The sequence below is a fragment of the Macrobrachium rosenbergii genome, chromosome 16 (genome assembly GCF_040412425.1).
Source record: "Macrobrachium rosenbergii isolate ZJJX-2024 chromosome 16, ASM4041242v1, whole genome shotgun sequence".
NCBI classification, from domain to species: domain Eukaryota; kingdom Metazoa; phylum Arthropoda; class Malacostraca; order Decapoda; family Palaemonidae; genus Macrobrachium; species Macrobrachium rosenbergii.
Window position 1 is genome coordinate 42,384,692 of NC_089756.1, and position 21,820 is coordinate 42,406,511.

General features: G+C 40.5%; 1 protein-coding gene across 2 annotated transcripts in view; it reads right to left on the reverse strand.

Annotated features, from left to right (window-relative positions):
* LOC136847374 (UPF0598 protein CG30010) overlaps positions 1-21,820 on the reverse strand; it is a 49,278-nt gene that overhangs the window by 17,147 nt on the left and 10,311 nt on the right. For both annotated transcript variants that reach the window (XM_067119002.1, XM_067119003.1), the window contains exon 6: positions 7,040-7,182. In XM_067119002.1, coding sequence (XP_066975103.1) covers positions 7,040-7,182 — 143 coding nt within the window. The remainder of the gene's footprint in view (positions 1-7,039; positions 7,183-21,820) is intronic.

Consider the following 21,820-nt stretch of genomic DNA (forward strand, 5'->3'; position numbering starts at 1 on the left):
CCTTGCACTTCTCTAAAGTGGCCTCTGACTAGTCAGGCTTGCTTTGAAGGTAAACCCTCCTCATCTCCGGGAGACGGACCCGACATCTCTGTCTTTCCCGGGGCACTGAATTCCTGGGAAGGAGCCCCTAATACGCTACAGTGACCGCTTGACCCAGACTGTGCTTCTGATCTGTTCAGTGAGCAGCTCCCTAAGATCCCGGAGTCGCTCCTGAAAGCAGAGGCTGATACTAAGGAAAGACTCGCCAGGTCTTTGAACTCTTTGTCTTTGGCGGAAGCAACTTCTTTGGTCTATAGAGAAGATTCTTTATTCCAGGTCTTGACGAAATCTCTCTTGGCGAGTTTTCAACAAGACCTGTTTGACTTTATGATCGCCCGACTGGCCTGCCGGAAGCATATCTTTCAGCAGCCACAGTTCGGCATGAACCAAATAAGCTTCTAAGAGTTCGATCTGGGGAGCCAATCTTTTCCCACAAGAAGAAGTTGATGCAGTCTTATCTGAGGCAGCTAGGGTCAATCAGAGTCTCCGTTCTCGTTGGGGTCTGCCCTATAAAAGGAAGCAGTCTGATCTTGCCGGCACTCCCACAAAGTCCAGCAAGAAATTTAAACATTTCAAACGCCTCCCAGCTCAGTCCTTGGTTCAGGTTCCTTTACAAGGTCAGCCTTCGACCTCTTCTTCCCATCCTCCGCCTCAGTATGTCCTGGTGAACCTGGCGCATCAGTCTTTGGCTGCCCCTCCTATGTCTCCTCCCAGCTTTCAATCCTAAGCATATGAAAGTCAGGGAAATTTCGCCCAGGCAGTCAACCAGAGGCAGTTAGCCTCGTGGTTTTGCTAGGGGAAGAGGGAGCCCCGCCTCTCCCAGGAACAGGGGAGGTAGAGGCTCCAGAGGGGGGAAGCAAACACAGGACCGGTGACATACATCCTGTGGGCGGGAGGCTGTACCATTTTCGAGCTCGGTGGACCTTCTGTCCCTGGGCTCAGAGTATAGTTTCCAAGGGCCTAGGTTGGAGTTGGATCGACAATCCCCCTCCACCAGTCAAGTTTTATCAGGCTACGACCAAGGATCTCGAGGACTTTGTGGAAGATCTCCTACAGAAACAGGCTATAAGGAACAGAAACAGGCTATAAGGAAAGTGAGGACTCTGAAGTTCCAAGGTACTTCAGTGTTCTGCAAGAAGGGTTCCGACAAACGAGAGTAATTCTGGACTTGTCCCGCCTGAATTCCTACATCTGCTAAGTACAAGTTTCGGATGCTACTGTCTCCCAAGTTCGACCTCTACGTTCTGCGGAGCTGTAACTACCTCTCTAAGATCTTTCCGACGCCTATTATCACGTCCCGGTTGCGAAGGTTCTCCCCTTTCTGGGGGTTCAGGCTCAGAAGGCAGGCATATTCCTTCAAGGTGATGCCTTCGTTCAACATAGCCCCCAAGGATTTTCACTGTTGACAGACACGGTCGCATAACAACTCCTCGGGTCTCATAAACGATTACGCTGGTCGCGTATCTAGACGACTGGATCATCTGGGCATCCAGCGTCGAGGAATGCCGGAGAGTTACATCCGTGGTGGTCGACTTTCTAGAATCCTTGGGCTTTCGTGTAAACAGGGAGAAGTCCCGCCTGGTTCCCAGCAGTTGTTTTCAATGGCTAGGAATCCAGTGGGATCTGAATTCTCACAAGCTCTCTTCCTCCTCCCAAGAGGAAGGAGATAGCCAGAGCAAACTGACAGTTTCTCGTCCAAACGAGTTCTCTCGACGGGGCCCAAGAAAGTCTTGCCCCTTCAGCCCGGGCTTCGGTGACAGATCTGTTGCTGAAGGTAAAACTGAAAGATATCAACAGAAAGTGTGGCGGAGTCGGTTAAATATCAGTCTCAGAGACAAGGTAGTCTCTCTGATCCCTCCCATCTTGAAAGAGACTCCGGCCTTGGTCGACCGTCAAGAGCCTGTCCAAGTCAGTCCCCTGCAATTTCCTCCTCCGCGCTGGTTATCCACACAGACGCCTCCCTAAGCCGGGTGGAGTGATATTCTCAACACCAAGAAGTACAGGGGACTTGGTCCTCATGTTCCGCCAGTTCCATATAAACGCTCTGGAGGCCATGGCGGTCTTCCTACTTTGAAGAAGCTTCTTCCCCAAGAGACTGCACAAGGCTGGTTCTGACAGCGCCACGGTAGTCAACTGCATAAACAGGAGGTTCAAAATCGAGCCGATCAACCAGGTACTGATTGCACTTTTCTCCTTGGCGTGCAAGAACAAGTGGCACCTGTCTGCCACTCATCTTGCAGGGGTCCGGAACGTCGTAGCAGATTCTCTATCAAGGACAACTCCCCTCGAGTCGGAGGTCCTAGACAGGGTCTCTGCCTAATTGATCTGCAAACAAGTTCCGGGTCTGAGGTAGATTTGTTCTAAACTGCTCAACAACAAGCTTCCTCTATTATTATGTAGTTCCCAACCTGGACCTCAAGCTCTTTCTCTTCACGGATTTAAAGTCAGCTGGATTGGAACAGGTGGAAGAAGGTCTATCTGTCTCCTCCAGTAAACTTGTTGTTGGGGTCTCACAAACTAAGGACATTCAAGGGTCAAGTAGCTCTAGTGGCTCCCTACTAGCCAAAGAGCAGCTGGTTTCCTCTTCTGCTAGAACTGAAACTTCGCCACATCCGAATCCCCAGTCCAAAACTAACACAAGTAGTACAAACTCTGACTGTGTCAGCTTCCTCAAAAATTCAAAGTGCCCTGGCTTTGAGGACTTTATGAAATTTTATGCTCAAAGGGATGCTAACGTTGATCCCACAATACCATGTTCTTGGAATCAGATAAGTTGGATCTCCACTCTTCATAGCACGCTCTCAGCAATTAAGAAGCTAGCACTCTTTTGAAAGAATCTGAGGCTACATTAATGACCATACATTTAGCAACTTTTTTAGATCACTATTTGAGAAGGGTTTAGCTCTAGTAATGTGCCATTACAGTCAAGTCGGCTTTGCGAAAAGTATTTTTGTATGGTTTCAAAATTGACCTCACAGATCCTTACTTTTCTTCCATCCCTAAGGCCTGTGCACGACTGAGACCAGTAATCCGTCCACATACGGTTTCCTGGTTTTTGAATGACGTGTTGAAGTTAGCCTCAGATATCGATAATCAGTCTTGCCCCTACCTTTCCTTATTGAGGAAAACGTTGTTCTAGTTAGCCCATTGGTGCTAGAATTTCAGAGCTGTCTGCACCTCTAGGGAGCCCAACCATGTCGACTTCCTTCCATCAGGAGAGGTTTTGCTGATTCCTCACCCTAACTTCCTGGCCAAAAATGAAGATCCGCAGAATAGGTGGTTGCCTTGGAAAATTCTCCCCTTGCCTCAAGACCTGTCCCTGTGTCCAGTTCATACTTTGAGGGCTTATTTAGACAGGTCCTTCACATCTCATCTGGGCCTCTTATCAGGGAAGGAGGGGTAATATCTCATGTCTGCTATTAGACAAATCCTTTACTTTATCAAGCAGGCTAATCCTGACTCAGTCCCAAGAGTTCATGATATTAGAGCTGTGGCCACCTCCATTAACTACTTTCATTACATGAATTTCACGGATCTTACCAGGTACCTGGTTGGAAGTCACCTTGGTTTCTCAAATACTATTTGAAATCCTTAGAAGCCTTTAAATTTTCTTAGCAGTCGCGCAGGGAACGTTGTCCCTCCCTCTGGTTCCCTTCTGATTCCTAGTCATTTCTTCCTCCACTGCCTCAGTTACCTGCTTCTGTCATTTCAGTCAGGCGTGCCTTGACTCTCTCACCTGACTGTATATCCAGATATTTGTCTAATTGACATTTAGGTTATAATGTTTTCAATATTGTATAGTTATTTTGTTTAAGTATTTTCTATATTGTCATGTTAATTTTAAGCTCCCATCAGTTTCATTTGTACATTATTGTTATTATTGCTAGTAATTAAAAATCTTTTTGGTGGACCTTGGTCTTCTGTTCCCTTTACATTTTGTTATCTCTTCCAGCTTAAGAATGATATTTATTTCTCTGTTAATTTTTCACCGGCTGACACGGGACCCGATCCAGAAAAGGGATTTTGACAAAGGAAAAATCTATTTCTGGAGAGGGGACCGTGTCACCCGGTGACCCACCTCGGTCATGTGTCTTGTCCCAGTAATATTCTATCATGTCAGTATCCTCCCATAGTAAACATCATTCTGTGGGGTGATGCTTTCATGGAATGCGGTTAGCGGTGTTTTTAAAGGTCCGCAGTGGTGCATGGGTTTGTAACTGCACCTCTCTGTGGGACTTTTTGACTTTGGGACTTATAGGATAAGGTTCCGTTTTTATAGTTCACCCTTTTCCATACATCAATTACTCCATCTAATGGAGCTCACTCTAGGGTAGTAACTCCAGCATTTCATTTAGCTTTCTGGTATCTAGCAACGGAATTACCTAGAAATAAGTGCTGGAATGGACTTTTTCACCGCTGACACGGGACCCGATCCAAAATATAGCTTATAAAAATTTGATTTCACTTCTGCCAGACATCTACACCAGAGAAAATACTCTAGTAAATTCAAGTTTAGTTGTGGAGTAGTGCCAGCACAATCTTAGCTAAGGTGATCTTGAAAATGTTCCGTTACTTGTCAACTAAAACCAATAAAATGATTGTTGTGATCTTCTATTTTGCTAAATAGCATGTTTATTATTTACTGAATTAATCTGAATAACGTTGTGTTATACAAACTAAACTCGGTTTTTTTTACCGAGACACATTTGCACCGAATCGCAGGGGTGCCCTTTTAGCTCGGAAAAGTTTCCTGCTAGCTGATTGGTTGCAAATATTTTGTCCGAATAGCAACATTGTTTTTAAATAATTACCGAGTAATGTGAATCGAAACTTATTTACTAACCTAATTTTCTCCCACAGATATATGTTTTGTCAATAAATAATGTTAACGAATAAAAAGTTTATAAAGGATTGTGATGGTAAGTCTAAATTTAATAACAACACACAAGTCAACAACAGGAGCTTGCTTTCTGGATGCACGCTGCATAATTTTTTTACTTTTCACATATTTTAACACCAATTGGGATAAACTACACTAAGCATAAGAAAAAACATGTTATTATAAACTTTCTTTGAATACCAGAATCTACTAAAAACATGGAATTAATAAAACTCGCTATTAGTGAAAACTTCCGGGAGGTAAAAGGAACAGCCTGTGGCATTAGATAAAAATTTAGATAAAATTACCTAGATAAGTAGGCCTAGTTATTCATATGGTATCCACATGCCAGCAAATGTTGAAGGGCAAGAAAACTTTTCAGATACATATCATCTTTAATAGGCTTTTTGTGCTGAAGCCTTTTGTTATATTATTATGATAAATATGATGATAAATATGAAGACGCTCTTTTTCTTTACATAATAATAATGTACTTCCCTTATTATGGCTTTATTTCTTGCACAGATTTCAAACTAGGCTAGCCTATGTCTATGTGTCTTACACCATTTTTTGACAATTGCAATAAAATTTGCTTAACTCTTTAAGGTAAGGAGTAACAGTAAACAGTAGCTGATGCTTGATATAAGTTAAGCTAGGTGTATGTAGGCCTATGATGTAAGTCCGTATAGAAAGGATTTGCTAATTTTGTCGAAAGGTAGAGATTCTATTAATAGCACCATTTTCGGTTTGAGGATACTGTAGTGTTCCATAAATTGCATAAAAATCATAATTAAACGAATTCATAATTTCACAGAGTTACAACGCGATACCCCCCCTCCCTTCCATCCCCTCGGTATTTGACAGTAGACGATATAGCCAGCTAATCCTTAAAATGTATATGTATATAGTACATATTCTACTCAGTCACATATTCTTTTTACTTCTCAAAATATCCGCAGAAACCGTGTTAACCTTTATATGTGTCCTGAACAGAACGCAAAATAAGAAAAAAAGTTTTCTTATCTCGCATTGTCTGCTGTAACTTACATGAAAGAGTAAGTTGTTAATGTCTGCTAAATATATTTTTATTAGCGTGCACCTACAAAAAGAAGCACAGAAACCTTTTCATTGCAGATATAGCCATCAAAGTAATCTAAGTAACGTAACACTTATTTCAACATTTACACAAATGAGGAAAAAAGCTACAATGACATAAATCAGGAAAATGCTGCAATGACAATCACCTGTGATAGTTTTTCCTGCCAGGTCGCGCCAGGCTGTTCCTTTTACCTCCTGGAAGTTTCCACTAATAGCGAGTTTTATTAATTCCATGTTTTTAGTAGACTCTGGTATTCAAAGAAAGTTTATAATAACATGTTTTTCTTATGCTTAGTGTAATTTATCCCGATTGGTGTTAAAATATGTGAAAAGTAAAAAATTATGCAGCGTACATCCGAAAACAAGCTCCTGTCGTTGACTTCGGCGGTGTTGTTATTAAATTTAGACTTACCATCACAATCCTTTATAAACTCTTTATTCGTTAACATTATTTATTGACAAAACACATATCTGAGGGAGAAATTTAGGTTAGTAAATAAGTTTCGATTCACATTACTTGGTAATTATTTGAAAGCAATGATGCTATTTGGACAAAATATTTGCAACCAATCAGCTAGCAGGAAACTTTTCCGAGCTAAAAGGACACCCCTGCGATTCGGTGCAAATGTGCCTCGGTAAAAAAAACCGAGTATAGTGAGGACTAGAAAGTCACTTAAGTAAATTTAAGCTTACATTCCTTAAAAAGAAAATCATAAGATTAACAGAACAAAGAACTAAAATTGATAACTTCAAAAAATGAACAGAGCAAAAGGTATTAAGCTCTCTTGAAATCATGAGAATGCTTATATCTATGTCGAGAAATTCAGGCATCCACATACGAAAACCATGAAATATAAAGGTATGGAAATGGAGTTAGGAACTTAATCTATAAACCTTATCAGCCATTTTGATAGTTTTGGGGATTGAAAATATTTTTGTCTGTCATATTTTGTTAAACACCCATGAACTGGGTGCAAACAATACATCACCATGCAAAACGAACAGAATGCCTATGAAACTTACCAAATGAGTAAATACAAGTGGTAGGTCATCACAGCGGACATAATTTCTTTCTCGGCCACAAGGGGATAAAAAGGGAAATTCTGGATATCTAGAAGTCTCATTCATTCTTAGACGACTAAAGAAAAACTGCAGGAACTTCTTTTCTGGAATGTAAAAGGAAAAGGAAAATTTCATGCTTTTACAAACTTAACACAGTCAGATACCCAAACTTTCCTATCATCTTTTTCAAGTAAATAACTTCCATACAAACATATGAAAAAATACCACTTACTGCAGAGTTTCTCCTAACTCCATAAACTGGCGTTTATGGGTACATTACATTAATTTAAAAGTATAAAAATAGAAATATCAAGACAAAAAAGACAACAGTTAAACCCTGCAATAAAACAAGAACAATTAAAAATACCGCAGTGAACATAAATGAAACAATACAAAGCTACATACGATCCCAGTAGGATGGTATAAGTTAGCGTGTACCTTGTATGGAACACTGTATACAGTACTGAAGGTTCTTTGCAGCATTCTTTCAGTCCCAGCTGCACTGTTTTCTGCATTTAATTTTCTTCTATTCCCTTTGGTCTCCTCTAATTAGCTGACAAAGGTTTTAATCTTGCCCAACTTTTACTCTCAATTAAAAACAAATCATGTAGGGTCTAGAAATGTAGTCTACAAGAGATAAATGCAAAGTGCAATAAATAAAAAATTAACATCTGGTTGAAGTTTATAATGGCAGAGAATGCTCTTAAAAACAGCAAAGGCATGAAGGGGTAGACTTAATGCCTACACTGGTAATAAAATAGTCAAGTGATTTACCAACAAAATCCTTCTGATCAAAGAGAGATGTGTATAAATAATCACTCACCACCTTTCCAAATTCAAGTAAAAAATATCAATATAAAATTTCTTCCAGTACCAGAACTATCTCCCCCTTTGTAATAAAGGAAATGAAAAAGCCAATAAAGCAGCCAAACAAACATTCCTATTCGGGATTATATAACATCTCTAAAACACATTATAGTAAATAAATGGTAAGGTACTGTATATGGAACAATGAACATGACAGAAACAAATTACATGTACTACGAATCAAGCCCAATATTGGAAGATGGTATCCTCCATATCAAAACGAATGACACAAAAGTAACTTGGACATGTTTTAGAACTGGTCACTCTCATTTGACCCGTGGATGTTTGATGAACAGCCCACATTAACCACTCCATATATGTTTACACTGTAGAGTAATACTAACAGTTAAACATCTTTTGTGCTAGCCTATATATTGCTGAGTGAATGTTTGTGAATGTCTAAAATATAACTGACAACCAATGTCAAGTTTTGGAAACAGTTCATTTAAAGCAATTTCAAGAGCTCTACTTCAATAAATAAAATCTAAACCTTGTGATTAATAAAGAAAAATCCTTCAGGCCACCCCTGTGATAACTGAATAAATTGGTTCAGTGGTCTGGTTAAACTACTATTTCCTGTGTCAAAGACGCTATTTTTTCCCTAAAATTAGTCTTAGGATGCATCCAAATGGTTGAAAGTTAAGTTTTTTATAGGCCTATCCTAACCCAGAGGAAAGTTACCTTTTGCTAAACAGTAAACAGAATTACTGTATAGGAACCCTGAATTAAGTTTACAAATTATCCTAATAGTAAATAAACAAAAATTCATTCCTATACTGTATTGACAAATTTTGGTAGACAAGTCAACGGACTTTAGTAACTTACTCGTTGTACTATATCAATATACCATTATTTTCACCCTGCTCAAACGACTCTGACTTGGGAACATTATGAACTGACAAAAGTAAAACTGTGGCATACTGAAAGGGTTTACTGGTAAATCTTACTAAAGCCTAGCAAGACTATTGTAATCAAACACTCATTAACCATTTGTTCTGGTTGTGTGAGATGCATGGTGGAATGAGTTGCATTCAGAAAACAACACAAAACAAAGGTAATGACTGGTTTCCAGTTTTAAACATAGAACTTAATAGAATATCAAAGAACACTATAAGACCATAAAATAAAAATTTGGATTTGTAAAAGGGTTTCAGAAACTCAGAAGAATGCAGGAAACACCGCCATCTTTCTAGCAGTACTGTAATACGGTTTTCCTGTTTGCATATTTGTAAAACTGAAATGATTTGCATTAATATAAACAGACTGAAATGTTTTTTCCTTATTATGTATAAGCAGTATTCACATTTTCTGTCTTTTTTTTTTTTATTCTGTTCAGTTTGGGGTGTCATGTTCATGTGGCAATGAATTTCAAAATATTCTCTGGTTATGATTACTGAACTGTACAGTAACTACAATAAAATGTTATTCAGTATTTCTAATATTTCATATGTTAATCTTTTGTCCAAGATTAAAAAAATTGCATAAGCTTGCATCTAATACTGTCAAAACCTTAAAATACTGCACCAGTTCTAGCCCCAAACATATGCATACACTGAGACTGTTTGCCAAGGAAATTTCTGATGAAACACAGCTGGCAGTTTATACTGTTTACTTGGTGACCTGTTCAAGTTTTTCAGTTCACTGATATGTCCATTTCAGAAAAGATTAAATGTTAAAATCAATGAATTTGGAAAATATAAAGTATTTTTAAAATAAAAAATTAAATGAAAATTATAATGATCAATAGGCTACATTAGAAAAAGTCATGGGACTTCACTGCTTTCAAACTAGCGATTACTCATAGCATAATAACCAAAATAAAGCCTGGGCAGTGTCGCCAACTCGAAATGTTATGTGCTTGTTCCAAACCCACATATAATTATGTTTAGTTATGATACATCTTAGTAAGATATGAGAAAGTCGTGAGAGTTTGTTTTTACATTTACATTTCTTTTCCAAACTTTGCTCCTCAAAAGTGGGGTATGTCTTCAATCCTGGAGTGTCTTGCTAACAACAATTATAATAACAAAAACCTTGAACATCTCCACTCTGGTTGCTAGAAGAGTCCACAGAATACAGCATTCACAATGAGATTTCAAGAAAAGAGGAATGCAATGTCACAATTTAAGCCATCGGTGCTAGTCATGGTTATTATTCATGATGAGGCCACAGCAAAAATATGAAAGATCCCATTTCTGGGTCGACCTGTGTCAGCCAGTGAAATTGGTTCCAATTAGCACATTTCTAGGTTTAAGACTGCTATATATACCAGAGAAAAAGCTATGTAGGATGCTGGAGTTACTACTCCAGTTCGAACATCTCATACAGATGTCGGTATATACCGGGGTGAGCTATTACGCTCCACAGGCCTTCGTCCAATAGACTTCTCAATTCTCAGACCCAAATTGGATGAGCCGTTACAAACCTGTAACTCGGAATACTCACCCGACCATCAGGTAGGCATCATCACGAGACTGACACGTCATTCCAATTTAGCAGCGATCGTGTTTACACCGCGTTCTGTTCTGTGTGCGATCGTAACTTCTTTTTGGCAGCTCATCATGTCTTCCACCGAGGTTTTATCACCATCTAAGTTGAGTACTAATTCTGGATTGGATTGTTGGTCTTAGAGGCAATTTAATTTGTTTTTATCTTACGATTTTTCGCTTTAAGTGTTTGGCAGCGCTGCCCCATATGCAGCGTATGCTCCATGTTTGCCTCTTACATTTTGATCTTCAATCTCACATTTTTTATATTATTTTGTTTGTTTTTCTCCTTGTTTTTGTTGTCTCCATATAATTTGGAGTCTGAGTGGAGAAATTGTATTTTACTTTGCATCTGGCGCTGGTTGGGGATGAGATTGTGTTTTTGCCTATCCATTATCATTTAGGCCGTGGGTCCCCCATTTCCTGACAATAGAATTTGGGTCCCTTTTATCAGTTCTCTTCCCCTCCAGTCCTTATTATGTTCTCCTTGGTGTGAAGTATTTATTTATGATGTTAGCTGTTTTCTACAAGGCAGGATGACTTTTATATTTTTAGATTAAGCTTCGCATTCGTTTTGGCGGCCATCTTGGGATACACACGATATCCTTATGCCCGATGCTTCGGCCTGTTTTGGCCTGTCTTTTCGCCAATTCGTTTATGCTTTTATATATGTGTTTTTATGTTGTCCTTTTTCGAATGTTTTTATTGAATTGTTATCTTAGATATAGTTTTTTAGCCTTAGGCTAGACATGCTGTTCTCTTACACGGTGTTAGGCTACCTTTATCTCCCCGTTCAGCCATTAGGCTGGGGAGGTTTGGTTTGCCTTGTTTACGAGTGCCTGTAGCGTGAGGAATCGTCACTTTCCTCCCCTCCCTGCTTGTTCTAGTCTTATGTGGCTGGCTGAGCTTAGACCCTGGTCCTTCTCTCCCCATTACAGTGGCGTACCCCACTGGCCCCCTGTCTAGTCCAAAGCTTGGGTGTTGGAGTGTAGGCTACGGTCTCTTTCTCTCTCGTGTATGCAGTTCAGTTTTCGTCATATGATTAGTGACGTCACCTGTGCGTTTCCCCCTGTATGGGGGTAGCCGCTCATCGTTGTTCGGTTTCCCCCCTCCCCTGGGTGGTATAGTCAGCGTCTGGAGAATGCTGCCCACTCGACCAGTCGTTGTTCCGCCAGGTTTCTATCACTACCCCCTTTCTTTTCATCCGGGTGGTGCTTCGTAGACTTGCTTCCAATGTCTATCCGGTTGGCAGCTTGTGTGTTGAACATTGTCCCGCGTATGCATGATAACATTCGGAGATTTTATTATTTTCATCTCCGCCGGTCTAGTCCTGTTTTTCGTTGTTCTATCACTACGGTGATTTTAACCGCAGTTGTTGGAGAGGTATTTCCTTTCTCCCTCCCCCATGGGGACTCCGTTCCCATAATGTATAGACAATGAAATCAGTGACTGACGGCGGAGCATTACATACCCCTACGGCGGAATGTTATAACGTTTCCGCTTATTTATGATTTTAAAAACATTCGTCCCTTTTTTGCCTTGTATTAATTTTATGTTATTATCAATCCCTCTCGCCGCCGGTCTTATTCCGGCGGCGCCTACTCCTATGGTACTCATTTACCATCTTCTACTTACAGATGGTACGTTGTGAAGAACCTGGGTGCTCAGCCATTCTCCATCAATCGTTCGGTCACAAAGTGTGCCGCTCCCACTCTGGCTGTGCGGTTCATGTTGGAGATGGAATCGTTTGGCACCCAGAAGGGTGCGAGATTTGTTACGCCCTTTACGGACTGGCGTCCGATGAATCGGTAAGTGTCGAGAGTCGACTAAATTGTAGTCTCTTTCGATTATATTACCTCTTATAGCTCTTCCTTTCATGAGGGATTTTTTATTAACTCCACCTTCTCTTCCAGGCTAAACCTGTAATCCGCTCCGCTGCACTGTCGTCTTTGAAGTCCTGGGTCGGCGGATTCGGGAGGAATGTGGCAGCTGGTAAACCGTACATCCTTTCAGAGGAGATTTGTAATCTCCTTTACCCTGGTGCCCGGATTTCCGCCGCCTTACCAAAGGACTTAGCTGCGCCGATCATCAAAAAGATTCGGCTGGATACTCAATCCTCCCAAGACGACACCCTGTGCGGAGAAGTAGCGGAAGAGGTGGCGGCTATTAATTTACATACAGAACCCATGATTGTCGAAGTTGACGTCCATCAGGTTGAAGGTAGGGTGGTAAGTGAGACAGGTGGGGTTGGTTTGTGTGTTCCATCTCTTAATTCACCTTCTTCTTCATCCTCTTCTTTCCAGGGTTTCCCGAATCCAGCCAACCTTGGGGACAGATCTCAATCTGTCAGGCCCAAGGTTAAAACACAGAAAAAGAAAGGTTCTTCAACACCTTCTAAATCTCAAAGGCTTCCCTCTCTGTCATCTCCGGTTCCCAAACCGTATCACCAATAATTAAAGCTGCTCCCCTCATAAGGGGGTCGAGATCCAGAATTTCAAAGGCTAAGTCTTTGCCTGACTTTGATTCTGAGGCCTTCATAAATCGCTTGATGGAGAAGTTCGACTCTAAAGTTGACGCTAAGCTTGGTGATATTGCTTCAAGCCTGAAGTCTTCCGAAGAGTCTATGCAATCTTTGGCGGAGAAAGTGGAAGCCCAAGAAAGTAGGATTTCCGGGTTCATCCTGTCCCGAGCAACGCCCCAGTCCCATGTTGTCCCGGATGCCTCCAGACTACCTCCCTTCGATAAAAGGAACCCATGGTGTCTGGCTTTACATGCTCCCTTACATAATGACACCTTGACCATCGAAGGTTTAGGCACCCGTCGCTTGGAGGAACTGGAGTTCTTCCCGCCCGACTTAGTTCCCCCCTATCCAGGTTTCACCAGGCTAACGGAAGAAGCCTGGGTTAGGTCTGACAAGGTCCCTAAGGAGACGGTTATCTTCCCAAAGGACCAGGCTCAATCTACTCCGTTGCGCGCTCTCACTAGTTGGGAGTGCGAAAACACTAAGCTCACTCCTTTTAAAGGGTCTTTCACAATGTTCTCTACTGGCGATGCCATTCCGACTCCTTGCACTATTAAAATTGCGGAGTTGACTCTCCAAGCGGGTTTGGATGGCAAGCCTATGCCTCAGCTCCGAGAAACGGAATCCACCTCTCTCCTTTTTCCCGGAGACTCAGAGTGTTGGTTGGGAGCTCCAGCGACTTTTACAGTAGGGAAGCTTGATCCTGAGTGTGCCTCCGCCTTGTTCAGTGAGCATCTTCCTCAAATTCCGGAGCCTTTGCTCAAAACAGAATTTGAAACCAGGTGCAGGTTAGGTTGTTCCCTGCACGCAGTCACTATGTCTGAAGTAACAGCTCTAGCCTATCATGACGAGCCCTTGTTTCAGGTGGTTACGAAGTCCTTTCTAGCTTCCTTCCAGTCAGATCTTTACGACTTTGTTGAAGCCAGACAAAATTGCAGAAAACACATCTTTACGGAGACCACTATCAGACATGAACCTAATAGGCTAATAAAAAGTTCTATCTGGGGACCTAATCTCTTTCTGGAGAATGAGGTCAATGCAGTTATGGCTGAAGCTACTAGAGCCAACCAAAGTCTTCGTTCTCGTTGGGGCCTTCCTTTTAAGAGGAAGTTTTCCGAGACCTCCGGCCCTCAACCTAAAGGGAAGAGGTTTAGGAGGTTCCAGGGCTTTAAGAGACCTCAAGCCCCGACTGTGCTTCAGGCTGTCCCGGTTTCTCAGGTCGGGCAGCCCTCCACATCTAAGGCGCAACCCCAACAGCAGTTCGTTTTGGTGCAGCCGAGTCAACATGCTTCCGCTACACCAACTTTCGTGACGTCCCCAGTTTTCAATGCTTCTTTTGAAAGCTCGGGGACATTTCGAGGCTATAACAGATTTGCAAGAGGAAGCAGGGCTAGAGCTGCCTACAGAGGTAGAGCACCATCCAGGCCCCTCTCACGAGGAAGGGGAGGCCGCAGGTCCAAAGGTAGCAGACCTTCCCCTAATCAATGAGACACCCCAGGTAGGAGGGAGATTGTACCTCTTCAGGGACCGTTGGGCCTTCAGCCCATGGGCCCACAGCATAGTTTCGAAAGGACTGGGTTGGAGCTGGTGCAAGGGACCTCCCCCACCAATCAGGTTCCTTCAACACCCTTCCCAGGACTTACAGGACTTTGCAGAAGAACTCCTGCAGAAGAATGCAATAAGGAAAGTCAGACACTTGAAATTTCAAGGCCGTCTGTTCAGTGTTCAAGGACTCAGACAAGCGGAGAGTAATTCTGGACCTGTCCCTACCAATTCATTCATTCAATGCAACAAATTCCGCATGCTTACAATCTCACAGGTGCGGACCCTACTTCTCGTGGGGCCGTCACAACCTCTATAGATCTTACAGACGCTTATTATCACGTCCCTATTGCGAGAAACTTCTCCCTTACCTGGGATTCAGACTAGGAAAACAAGCCTACTCCTTCAGGGTCATGCCATTCGGGCTCAACATCGCACTCGAATTTTTACCAAACTGGCAGAGACAGTCGTTCAAGACCTCGGTCCCAAGAGATCATGTTGGCTGCGTGATCTAGACGATTGGATCATTTGGGCACCCAGTCTCAAAGAGTGTCAAAGAGCAACCAATATAGTTATCAATTTTTTGGAATACCTCGGTTTCCAAATAAACAGGAAGAAATCATGCTTAGTCCCAGCAGCTCAATTCCAGTGGTTAGGATTCATTGGGACCTCAGCACTCACAAACTGTCTTTGCCACCAGCCAAGAGAAAAGAAATAGCCAAAGCTACCAGACAGTTCCTCAGAAACAAGCATGCCCCAGGCGTACTCAGGAGAGGATACTCGGCTCTCTTCAGTTTGCTTCGTGACAGACTTGCTGCTGAAAACCAAACTGAAAGACATAAACAGGGTTTGGCGGAAACGAGCCAACAGGCGAAGCAGAGACAAACTTTCTATGATCCCCCAGATCTTGAGGAAAAGACTTCTCCCTTGGTCGACAATCAAGAGCTTGTCAAGATCAGTGCCTCTCCAATTTCCCCCTCCATCTCTCGTGGTACATACAGATGCCTCCCTGAGCGGTTGGGGGGGATACTCCCAACACGGAAAAGTCCAAGGAACGTGGTCGACAGTGTTCCGCCAGTTCCACATAAACATCCTACGCCATGGCGGTGTTCCTAACGCTAAAGAAACTTCGCCCCGCCAGAAAGATTCACATCAGGTTGGTACTATACAATGCAGTTATAGTACACTGCCTGAACAGAGGAGGCTCCAAGTCAGGTCATATCAATCAAGTGATGATCGCGATTTTCTCCCTAGCAAGGAAACATTGTTGGCATCTGTCAGCCACCCATCTGGCAGGTGTCTGGAATGTCATTGCAGACTCACTTTCCAGGACAACCCCTCTGGAGTCGGAGTGGTCTCTGGACAAGAAGTCGCTTTTGCTTGGATTTGTCTTCAGGTACCGGGTCTCCAGGTAGACCTGTTCGCCACAGAGAGCAACCACAAGCTTCCTGTTACGTTGCTCCTAATCTGGATCCTCTGGCTTACGCCACAGATGCAATGACAATCGATTGGAACAGGTGGCAAAGGGTCTATCTGTTTCCCCCGGTAAATTTGCTGATGAAAGTTTTACAGAAACTGAGATCATTCAGAGGACGAGTAGCACTGGTGGCACCCAACTGGCCCAAAAGCAGTTGGTTTCCCTTACTTCTAGAGTTGAAGCTCACTCCCAGACCTATCCCCAACCCACAGTTAACACAAATAGTACAAACTCAGATTGTGTCAGCTTCCTCAAGAATTCTCAGTGCCCTAACTTTATGGATTTCATGAAATACGCAGCACTTAAAGACGCCAAAATTGACCCTCTTAATATATTATTTATTGAGTCGGATAAAAGAGAATCTACCCTCAGGCAGTATGACTCGGCAGTTAAGAAATTAGCCTTGTTTCTGAGAGAATCAAATGCTCATGAGATGACCACTTAACCTAGCAATCTCTTTCTTTAGGTCATTATTCGAGAAGGGTCTAGCTTCTAGTACCGTTACTACAACTAAATCTGCTTTAAAAAGAATATTTTTACATGGTTTTAATATTAATCTTTCAGACTCATATTTTTCATCTATTCCTAGAGCATATAGTGCCTTTAGACCAGCAACCCGTCCACACACGGTCTCCTGGTACTTAAATGATGTTCTTAGGTTGGCATCAGACACTGATAATCTTTCATGTTCATATCCGAGTTTGCTAAGGAAAACTCTGTTCTTAGTAAGCCTAGCCTCAGGGGCTAGAATTTCTGAACTGTCTGCTCTTTCTAGAGAATCTAATCATATTGATTTCCTCCCGTCAGGTGAAGTTCTGTTATCCCCAGATCCTAGTTTTTTTAGCAAAGAACGAAGACCCATAGAATAGGTGGTCTCCTTGGAAGATTGTCCTCTTCCACAAGATTTATCTCTTTGCCCAGTCAATACTTTAAGGGCTTACTTAGATAGGACCTCTAATAGAACTTTGGTCCCCTTTTGTTAGGGAAGGGGGCAATATCTCACTCCAAAGCCATCAGACAGTAAATTCTTTATTTCATTAGCAAGCCAATCCGGAATCAGTACCTAAGGTCCATGATGTTCGTGCGGTGGCCACTTCCACAAACTTTTTCATTATATGAATTTTGATGAACTTAAGAAATATACGGGTTGGAAATCACCAAAAGTATTTAAACACCACTATCTTAAGTCTTTAGAGGCCCTTAAATTTTCCACAGTTGCAGTGGGTGGTGTGGTCCCCTGGTCCAACTCAAGTTTAGTTTATATGAATTTAATCCCTGACCCCTGTCCCACCTGCTTGCCCTATGTCTTCCATTGGGTCAGTTCTGCCCCTTAGCCTAGCTCCATTTATTTCCACAATGCCTCATTGTCATTTATTTTGTTAGCCTTAAGTATACTAGTTGGATTAATACCTAGTATTCAAAAATTTTTATCTGAGTACCTTCAAAATTTTACTGTGTATTTATGAAATTTTTACCTGTGTGCCTCTGAATCCTATTTTTGTGATAATGTTTGAATTGTCTGTATTAAAACACAGTGAAGTTTTCTTTAAATGTTTTATTTTAACTCCGTTTGTGTACTCTCTGAGGCGGTACAAAGCTCTCGTGATAGTTAATTCTCTGTTACTATTTCATTGGTGGACACAGGTCGACCCAGAAAAGGGATTTTGACAAAGGAAAATCTATTTCTGGGTGAAGACCTGTGTCACCCAGTGACCCACCCTCGCTTTTTTCCCCGGTGAAATACTCAGCTTGGTAGAGGCTAAATTTGGAATGATGTGTCAGTCTCGTGATGATGCCTACTTGGCGGTCGGGTGAGTATTCCGAGTTACAGGTTTGTAACGGCTCATCCAATTTGGGTCTTTGAGAATTGCGAAGTCTATTGGACGAAGGCCTGTGGAAGCGTAATAACTCACCCCTGGTATATACTGACATCTGTATGAGATGTTCGAACTGGAGGTAGTAACTCCAGCATCCTACATAGCTTTTTTCTCTGGTATATATAGCAGTCTTAAACCTAGAAATATGCTAACTGGAACCAATTTCACTGGCTGACACAGGTCTTCCCCAAGAAATAGATTTTTCCTTTGTCAAAATCCCTTTATCACAGAAGATCAAAAGAAGACCAAGTTCAAATGAGATGCAAAAAATATTCCCATTTACTTAATACCAATAAGTGAAAAAGCAGGACCCACTTAACCCTTAAACGCCGAGCCTCTATTTACAAAAACGTCTCCCGTATGCCGCGGCGTCAGAGTTAGCGCCAAAGCGGAAAAAAGTTTTTATCAAAAATCACAGCACGCTTAGTTTTTAAGATTAAGAGTTCATTTTTGGCTCCTTTTTTTGTCATTGCCTGACGTTTAGTATGCAACCATCATCAGAAATGAAAAAATATCATTATCATATATAAATATTGAATATATGACAGCAAAAAAAAAACTCATATAATTGTATACAAATCGCGCTTGTAAGCACAACGGTTTAAGCTAATGAGTTAATTTTTTTAGTTGTATTGTACACTAAATTGCGATGATTTTGGTATATAACAAATTGTAAAACGATCAAAGCAACACAGAGAAAATATTATCACAAAATGATGCATGAATTGTAACGTGCGGACGTAAAAAAATGTTTTTTTCAAAAATTCACCATAAATCGAAATATTGTGCTAGAGACTTCCCGTTTGTTGAAAAATGAAGCTAATTGATTGAATATTACTAGACTGTAAGTTTTTTAGCTTATTAATTGCAGTTTTCGACCATTTCGGTCGAGTTAAAGTTGACCGAAAGTCGAATTTTTCTATTTATCATGATTTATATGAAAATATTTCAAAACTGATAAAAGCTACAACCATGAGTTATTTTCTGTTGTATTGTACATGAAACTGCGCACATTTTCATATATAAAACTTTATGTAACGGCTAATATAAAACGGTGCAAATATTACAACAATGAGACGAAAGAATTTCTGAGATGTTCAGCCGAGTTACCGCACAGATGTAAGGAAAATGTTTTTTTCAAAAATTCACCATAAATCGAAATATTGTGCTAGAGACTTCCAATTTATTGCAAAATGAAGGTAAACGATTGAATATTACTATAATGTAAGAGTTTTAGCTTACAATTGCGTTTTTTGACCATTTCGGTCGAGTTAAAGTTGACCGAAGCTTGAAATTTTGGCAGTTATCGTGATTTATGTGAAAATATTTCAAAACTGATAAAAGCTACAACCATGAGCTATCTTCTGTTGTATTCTACATGAAATTGCGCACATTTTCATATATAAAAGTTTATGTAACGACTAATGTAAAACGATGCAAACATTACGACAACATGACGAAAAGAATTTCTGAGATGTTCGCCGAAGTTATCAGCAAGCGCAGACGTAAAGGAAAAAGTTTTTTTTTTCAGAAATTCACCATAAATCGAAATATTGTGCTAGAGACATCCAGTTTGTTGCAAAATGAAGGTACATGATTGAATATTACTAGAATGTAAGAGTTTTAGCTTACAATTGCGTTTTTTTACCATTTCAGTCGAGTCAAAGTTGACCGAAGGTTGAAATTTTGGCAGTTATCGTGATTTATATGAATATATTTCAAAACTGATAAAAGCTACAACCATGAGTTATTTTCTGTTGTATTGTACATGAAATTGTGCACATTTTCATATATAAAACTTTATGTAACGGCTAATATAGAACAGTTAAAAATTACGACAAAATGACGAAAGAATTTCTGAAATTTTCAGCCGAGTTACAAAGGGCGTAAGAAAAAGTTTTTTTCAAAAATTCACCATAAATCGAAATATTGTGCTAGAGACTTCCAATTTGTTGCAAAATGAAGGTACATGATTGAATATTACTAGAATGTAAGAGTTTTAGCTACAATTGCGTTTTTTCGACCATTTCGGTCAAGTCAAAGTTGATCAAGGTTGAAATTTTTGTAGTCGACGACGGTACGTCCACTTGGCACCCAATAGACAATTTTAGACAATTTTTTTAGAAATGAAATAGTTATTATGTACTGATAAGTGAGAGCCTATATTATTTTAACTGGAGTAATCCTATACTAAGTGGAAATTCAATGATTAACCTCACACCAGAACTTTGATAAATCAAGGCAGATTTCATAATGAAGCTTGACTGACATACGAAAATCTTTCTAGGAAGTCACTTGTATCCTGTAAACCCTTTATGGTCCTCCCATGGAGGTATCGTAAGATGATAAGATGATGGGAAACTGTTCTTTGCTATCTTAAAATTGGCCACATGCATATAACCCACATTTTTTTTTATTGGCTGGGCAACCCTAACTTTTTGTTACAGTCATATACCTTAGTCTCGAGATTTTTTCTTTGGGATGGGAAAAAATATTCTCTTACCCAATACAGATGGAGAAGTGATTCTTAAATGCCCTTATACTTTTAATTACTGTACAGGCAGTCCCTGGGTTATGCTGGACTCGGCTTACGACATTCCGGTTTACAACGCTCTTCAAATATATTCATCAAAAAATTATTTCCCGGGTTACACCACAAATTCCAGGTTTACAATGCCAACAACGCCAATCTGACAGAAGAAATATGGCTCCACAATAGCAGAATGGTCAAAATTTGGAGGGTTTTTTATGGAAGACTCAATAAAAATGCAGGATACATTACTTTCAAGACACCCAAAGGATTAAAAGTAAGGTTTTCTTAAGATTTTCGACGGCATTTCGGGCGATGCTGATCCGAACAGAAGAAATATGCATCCAAAACGGCACAATGGTCAAAATTTGGAGGATTTTTTTATGAAAAACTCAATAAAAATGAAGGATACATTGTTTTCAAGACACCCAAGGGATTAAAAGTAAGGTTTTCTTATTATTTTTATGGTATTTCGGACGACACCAGTCCAACACCGATCCGAACAGAAGAATTGCATCTAAAATGGCAAAATGGTCAAAATTTGGAGGTTTTTTAATGAAAAACCCAATAAAATTGCAGGATATGTTGCTTTCAAGACACCCAAAGGATTAAAAGTAAGGTTTTCTTCCAATTTTCAATATTTCAGACGACGTTGATCCAAACAGAAGAAATAAAATTTACATTTGTAGAGCAATATTCACTAATTATTGATTTTATTTTATTTTCATGACTGATACATTTTTAGATAAAAAAACTGATTTACTAATTTTCAAATATTAATATTAGGCAACCACGGCAAAGTATCAATAAAAATTTAAATTAAAAGTGCGCGAAATCACAAAACAGCTTACTGATGTGAACAACTCAGTTCAACCCCCACACACCTCTCTCTCTCTCTCTCTCTCTCATACAGCAACATTCATTAATTACTGATTTTTATATTCTATTTATGACTAAATTGCATTTTTATGATACAAAAATTATTTACTAGTTTTCAAATATTAATATTAGGGTAACCACAGAAAAGTATCAATAAAATTTTAAATTAAAATCCCGCGAAATCACAAAAGAGCTTACTGATGTGAACAACTCGGTTCAACCTCTCATTCTCTCTCTCTCTCTCGTAGAGCAATATTCACTTATGGTGGGGGATCCACTCCAGTACCGCACCATAAGTTGATTCCCACCGTAAGTCAATTTTTCGCCATTATCGGCACTTTAACAGTGCTTACAGCTCCATAATTTGAGTTTTGGCACCGTAACTTGATGTTGCATTAAGATACAGCGCCGTAAGCGCTGTTAACTTGATACCTATTCTTGCTATTAGCGCCGACGGCTTTGTAACTTGATGCAACATCAAGTTATGGCGCTGTAAAATGCTGTTAAGATCGAATCGCCGTAAGTCGGTGGTGCCGTAATTTGAGGACGCCCTTAATATGAAT